The 7121-nt window shown below is 33.8% G+C and overlaps 1 protein-coding gene across 1 annotated transcript; it reads right to left on the bottom strand.

Moving 5' to 3' along the window:
* Positions 1-3930: 3930 nt before the first annotated feature.
* LOC131405349 (olfactory receptor 4L1-like) lies at positions 3931-4875 on the bottom strand. The gene has a single exon (XM_058540411.1). The coding sequence runs from the start codon at positions 4870-4872 to the stop codon at positions 3931-3933; it is 942 nt and encodes a 313-aa protein (XP_058396394.1). The 5' UTR covers positions 4873-4875.
* Between the last annotated feature and the right edge of the window lie 2246 nt (positions 4876-7121).

Here is a 7121-nt window from a genome sequence, read left to right as displayed (position 1 = left end):
TTAGGTGTAAGTATAATCTAAGGTGTTTGGATATTGGTCACTTAACTATTTTCCCTTCTTTCTTTTTTTTAAAGGAATGAATATAAAATATTTTGTTTATGTAACAGGGACATTTATGATTTGAAGTTAATAATTTTTAAAAAACTACCTACAAAAGTATTATTGTTAAGCCTGTGTCAGTGTATTATCCTTGCAGCAGTTTTGGGGATTTCATGAAGAAAAACAACTGAAAAGGAGCATTGAAAGTAATGGGATACCCAGGTGTTCTGCACATGCCAAACTGCTCTAGGTAGTTTTCACTCTTCCATTCTTTATGTGGAGTGATACGATACATTATAACATCAGGAGGATTTAAAAAATATAGCTGCAGATTAATCTGAAAAATGTGCTAATTTACTAATACAAATTTATAAAGTTAAATCCATTGAAATTGTTGCATTATGCTGGGTGGTACGTACAAAGTAGTAATAATCTCAAAGCAACTTTTCAGAGAATATTGATGGACTATTTGCTTTTAGGCTTTAATTCTAAAATTCGTTGAAGTCTGTTTTAATGTAGTTTATTGAAATTGCAGCAGTCTGCATTTGAGTCAGCTCACAGACTTGTGAAAATTATGAATGCTGTGGAAACAAATTGTCACAATATAGTTACACATTCTATTTTTGTCCTCTTCTCCCTTTCCTCCTGTGTGTTATTTTTTAAAATTTGGTAACTACTTTTCCAGAGGGCATTATTTGTGCCTCCCTAATAAGGTGTTTGTGACAGCTGAAAGGAAACCAGGATATTTTTCACTTTCTTTACTTAGCTTGTGATAAGAAGTAGAAAAATCACTAGTGTGGTATAGGAAATTAAATGTTTTTGATGATGAAAATAATTCGCAATGCCAGTTTGAAAGGTATTTCTGAGAGCTGCAAATTTTTCAACCTCGAAACGTCATTTATTCCGACAGGCCGTGCAGAGGTCCTTATGTTTTTTTGTTTTGTTTTAATGGCAACATTTTAACTGTCAGACTAAAAGAGCATTCTGTGATTATCTTTTAAGCCTCACAGAAATTCAAGTAAAGGATACACATCTATTTCTGTTGATGTTGAAAATGACAAAGTAAAATTAGCTATACTCTGTATTTTTCTCTCTAGTGCCAAATGAATGCCTTAGCTCCTCATCGTGCGTGGTACTGTCAGTGAAGACCTACAGCTTTTTGTTCTTTAATGAAAAGCGTTATAATGCTGTAGCAACATCAGGTATAAACTAAAAAAGAAAAACTTCTAAGGTTTCGGTTAACATTTTACGTATGGATATTGCTTTGTGAAGTCTAAGAGAAAGGTTGCAGTTGGATCAGTGTAAAACGTAATGACCAAGCCAAGATCAGCACCTAGGGCCTTAAATAAAACAGAGATGCCCCACAAAATGAACTATGGGAGGGAATGGAAGGAGGAGCTTTATAAACTCCCCCCACCCCCAAGAATGTAAGATACTTTTACAGCTACTGTCGTTATTATACTTTGTGTGTCTGCTTGCTTCAGTTAGGAATGTTTTGATGGTAAATTCTGTCATGGTATTATACTTCTGTTTTCCTAAGCTGAGATTTTTAGAAGGAACATTTTTAGGATGGTTTGAAGGGAGGTATTTGAAGGCACCCTAATTTGAAAATTACTGGCCTTGATCCTCCTGGTGTGAATCAAAGAAATACTGTACCTTGCCGTTGGCAGCTCAAGGCCTGAAAGAGAAAATACACGTCCTCAAGCTGAGTGAATCACGCCGTTTCCATGGCTCAGATCAAACTTGTATTTTTCAGACTTCAAGGCCTGCTTATTTGATAGTCTGAGGAATGGCTATGGTACTTGGGATTCAGTCATTTCCATTATTAATGTGTATGATTTTTAAATACCACAACTTAAAATATCAGATATTGTGGCATGTTTTAAAAACAATTTCATCCCTTTGGCTACCGAGGACCAGCACTGTTTTAGATATTACTTATGAGGACAATGTTTATATGTACATATTCAGACATTAAAATTTAATGACACTCAGTGTTTTTGAGAAGGGGAGATGAGTGCTGGAGACAGTAAAATTGCTGATTGATATGCTGACAGAGCTGGAGAAAGAATTTAAAGACAGTGGAATAAACGATGAACTCTGCTAGTGGTAACTGAGTTTTTTTTTTTTGCTGTAGTATAGTAGTACATTGTGCACTATATTGCTAAGGATCTCATTCTGTTTGGTAAAACAAATCCAAATATGTATTGTGAAAACCTATATAAAACCATTTTTGAAACCAAAAAAAAAAACCCAAAAAACAAAAATAAATAAATAAAAGAATGAACTAGAGAAGCACATATTTAAACAGATAAATCATTAAAATATTAAATTGAGTGAAAAAATAAATTTTAAAATAATAGCATTTATATAGAATCCATTTATATCAAGTTAAAAACATGCAAAAGGTATTTTATGCACAGTGTATAAAAAATGAGAAAAATAGTTTTAAAAACACACAAAAGAATGATAACGTATGGAGTTGATGATAGTGATTATCTTTGCTACAATAAAATAACTGGATATTGAGCATTGCTTAGGGGTCTTTATTACCTCTAATACTTTGTCTTAAAAGAATCTGAAATAAATGTGGAAAAATGTTAGAAATTTGATAAAACTACATGTTATATCACTGTCTACACTTAACTCTCTGATTGAAACAGTTCATAAGAAATAGATACAAATATGCCCAATGATCCTCAGGAACACAGTTCCTAGCCTCCTCAATGCATTTTTTGAAATAAAAATTGAGTCTAAAATATGTCATGCACATATGGCCAGGGATAGGTCTTTAAACCAGTCCTTAACCTATAGTTAGTATATTACACATATTGCTTAAGAGGCAATGGAGAAGAAATACTGGATAGAAGCCTGTAAAAGGGCTGCTGAGTGTTTGGGAAAAAGCAGAGCATTTGAATTTGATATCAAAGAGGACATAGAATATTTTTATTCTAATGTCTGTGGACCACAGATCAAACTTTGTAATTTAGTACACTTTACACAACTTAAGCAGCTTGAATGCTTCCTGTTTTGCTGTGAAGTAAATGACTGACATATTTAAAAACTTCTTCATTTATTCCTTGTCCATGAAGAGTAACGTAATAGTAATGCTTTCACTTGATTCTTGAGACATGTATGAGGATAAATATGAATACAAACATGAATGAAGGAAGAAGGTAAAGTGAGCTGTGTGTAACATGTACCTTGTGGGATTTCTACTTTCTTAGGAAAGAAATAAATATGTACTTCTTGTCAGTGGATGATGGGTACCGTTTGGATCAATCTACTCCTAGAAAGTAGCCTGTTTGCTTTATTAAAAAGATAATAATTCTTATACATTTTGGACACAAAAATATGAGCTCGTGTGTGTGTACTTGTGAGTTTAGAAGAGTTCATACATTTTGTGTGTGTGTGTGTGTGTGTGTGTGTGTGTCTGTGAGGAGGACTAGCCCTGAGCTAACATCTGATGCCAATCCTCCCCTTTTTTTTTTTTTATGCACATTTGGTCACCTGGAGAATTTAGCTGAAAAATCTCTAATTCTGAATGAAAAATAGACAAATTCAGATTTGATTTCTCTTTATTTAATAAAATTTAGTCTTGGACATTTCTGGGTTTCCAACAATAGTTACTGAGCCATTTTTTTTCTATTTAATTTTCTATAACATTTAAAAAAATTATTAACCCCAACTGAATTGAATTTCAATTAGAATAATTATTCTTCCAATAAAACCAAACATCATACAAATGTAATTATGGAGCATTTGACAATTTCAATATACATCATGAATATTTTTAAAAATCTACAAATAAAACAAATTAATACCAGCTCATTCTGAGATGTAACACATGTAGGGTTTTCCACTAAAAACCTTCATCATCATAATTGTTGCCTAGAAGGTCTGTCTGGAGCTCACGTGTTGGGTCCTCAGCCTACTAATAGCTGCTTTCATCTCCTGATTCCTCAGAGTGTAAATAATGGGGTTCAGTAAGGGTGTGATAACTGAATAAAACACAGAAAGAAATTTATCCACTGAAAAACTGCTAAATGGCCAAGCATAAACGAAGATACACGGCCCAAAGAACAGAGTGACCACAGTAATATGAGCAGACAGAGTGGACAGAGCCTTGGAGAGTCCACCAGAGGATCGACGTCGGACAGTTACTAGAATGACAGTGTAGGAAATGAGTAAGATTATGAAACAGAGGAAAGATAACAGTCCACTGTCAGCAATTACCAGCAACTCCAGAACATAGGTCTCAGTGCAGGCAAGCTTTAGAACTAGGGGAAGGTCACAAAAAATATTATCCACTATGTTGGGGCCACAGAAGGGTAAGGTGATAGTAAAAACCATCTGGCTCATCGTGTGCACAAAGCCAACAGCCCATGACAGCAGCACAGAGCCCATGAGCACCCGGCGGTTCATGATGGTTGTGTAGTGAAGAGGTTTGCATATTGCAATGTACCGATCAACAGCCATAACTATGAGAAGAGTCATCTCACTGCCCCCTAAAAAGTGGAGGAAGAACATCTGAGCCATACAGCCCCACAAGGAAATAGTTTTATTTTCCCTGAGAAAATCTGTGATCATCTTAGGGGTTGTGATTGTGGAAATAGACATATCAAGACAGGAGAGATTTCCAAGGAGGAAGTACATTGGTGTGGAGTGCAGGTGGGATTCAAAGGTTACGATGACCACAATGAGAAGGTTTCCTGCCATAATTGCTGCATAGGCCAACAGAAATATGAAAAAAAAGAAAATTTCGAGTTCCCAAGTGTTGGTGAGTCCTAACAAAACAAACTCAGATATCATTGAGTTATTCATCATATCCATCTAGTCTAGGTAGGAGTTTTCAGAAAGTCTTTAAAATGAAGATAATCTGGAAAAAGTGATAATTTAATCTGTGATAGTTTTGAAGGTATGGACATATAGAAAGTAGTATTTGATTCCTATAGAAAGAGAGAAGATGGACATTTCTGAAAAATACATTTTAACTGATTAATACAAGCAACATTCACATTACTGCGTTTGTTTCAGCCAAAAAGGCACAAAAGATGAAAAATTTATTGTAAAATTTTGTAAATTTTGCAGTCATAGATTGTACCTCCACATTGACTAGTTGTTTCTATCATGAGTTCATGAACCATGAGTTCAGTGAGTTAATGAGTAAAAGAGTCAAATGGCTATTAGTCAAATGAGTTACTTCAAATGGATAAGAATACAGTTATGTAACTTTTTGGTGCCTAGTGTTTAATCTTTTACCCCTTTCACACTCTCTCATTTGAAATATTCAGATATGCGAATGTGCGTTAAATTATATACCCACTCAGCAGATTACTTCGGGGAACTTTCTTCTATCAACTATACTATATTTTCACACCTTCTTTTCATCCCAAAGAGATATATACCAATGATTGTACTTATTCCTGAAGATTTAACCTGGCTACAGTGTGTCACATATTCTTACTCTCCAAAAAATTATAATAAAGTAAGCCTCTAGGAAGTTCCTAGACAAAAACATAAATATTTCTCCGTGTGCAGGTTTCTTTCTTTGCCTCCCTTCCTTCCTTCTTTCTTTTTTCTTTGTTTCTTTTTTTTTTTTTGGTTTTTTTTTTGAGTAGTGTTTTGTATTTCATACTTTGATTCCTATACAAAACTCCTCACCTCCACTGTTTAGCCTTTTTGCATATTTTCCTGAATCTATTGTTGCGGGGTTCCTGGGTAAAGTTTTCTTTCTTGTCCCCTTGCATTCTGCATATAGATGTTCTCTGAACAACCATCAAACCTTTTACAAAGAGTTTTTGCATTTCCTTGCCTCCTAAACGCTTAGCTTCTTTGTATCCAGTGCTTTCCTCTGACGTTGCACAATTTGCATGCAGACTGACTGTTTATTATTATCCTGGCTCATACATCCTTGACGCTTGCACTTTATATGTTTTCCATGTGTCTCACTTTTATCTACTTTTTAGTTTTGATTTAGATCTTTTAGTCCCAAATTCCTTTTTTCTTTTTTCATTTTCTTCATATTTTTTTTAAAAAACTATTAGTGATACACACCAAACACACAGACACCCTTGCAGGATATTTGGTCCTATCCAAAATGTCCATGAAGACAATTAGTCCACACCAAAAGGTCCTCCGTATTTGGTCCTGTCTAAAACCATTGCATAGACCAAACACGTTCATGGACATAACAGATACTGCAACACACATGCACACACAAACACAAATGCACATACTTATATCACCTTCTAGTTCTGGAGTACCAGAACAAAATGTGGAAAATTTACTCTGAATTTCCACCTTTGGGCCTACTAGTTCATGAAATATTCAGAAGTTTTTGTTTAGTCTAACTATCAGAAAATAAAAAAAAAAGCTGAACCAAGAGTCAAGATTTAATTAGTTCTGGTCTCAACATTTACTAGGCAAATCTGCTCTTAACTCTTTTGAATATTGATTTATTTTTCTATAAAAATAAAATAATGCCTACTTTTCAACTTCACAGATTATTATGAGACTCTGAAGAGTAACATATATGGAATATATTTGCATATTTCATTGTATATACATAGGTGCTATGTATGTGCGTTCAAAAATTTCTGTCTTTAGCGTTATCTCATTTTCTGGTGATTATAAGGATACTCAAACCAATAAGGACCACTGAAAAATTTTACTATGAGAGACTTGGTAAAAAAAGACAATGTTACTGGAAGTGTTTGTCTCTATTAAATAGAAATGATTTAATTACCTAGTTGTCTTCTTTACAAGGAATTATTGTCATCCTCATTGGTTTTCTATTTCATGCAGTAATTGAGTCCACAAACTAGTTATGAAATTGTTTTCAAAACTATGCAGTCATCAGTCTCAAAATGCTAACAGGAGAAAATCTTGAGGAGGATCCTCAAAATAATTTTTATAGTTTAATATGTAAAATTGGAAAATTAAAACAAAAAATATTAATTTAGGCTTTTAAAAAATTTACAAGCATATTTATAAAATATATATAAATATTTGTAAAATATATGTAGCTAAGCATACATCTAGATGGATTCAAATCTGTTATGACAACTGAAATCATTCAT

This window comes from Diceros bicornis, chromosome 5 (genome assembly GCF_020826845.1).
Source record: "Diceros bicornis minor isolate mBicDic1 chromosome 5, mDicBic1.mat.cur, whole genome shotgun sequence".
Taxonomy (NCBI): Eukaryota; Metazoa; Chordata; class Mammalia; order Perissodactyla; family Rhinocerotidae; genus Diceros; species Diceros bicornis.
Note: the sequence above shows the minus strand (reverse complement) of the source record. Positions and strands in the feature narration are given on the sequence as shown.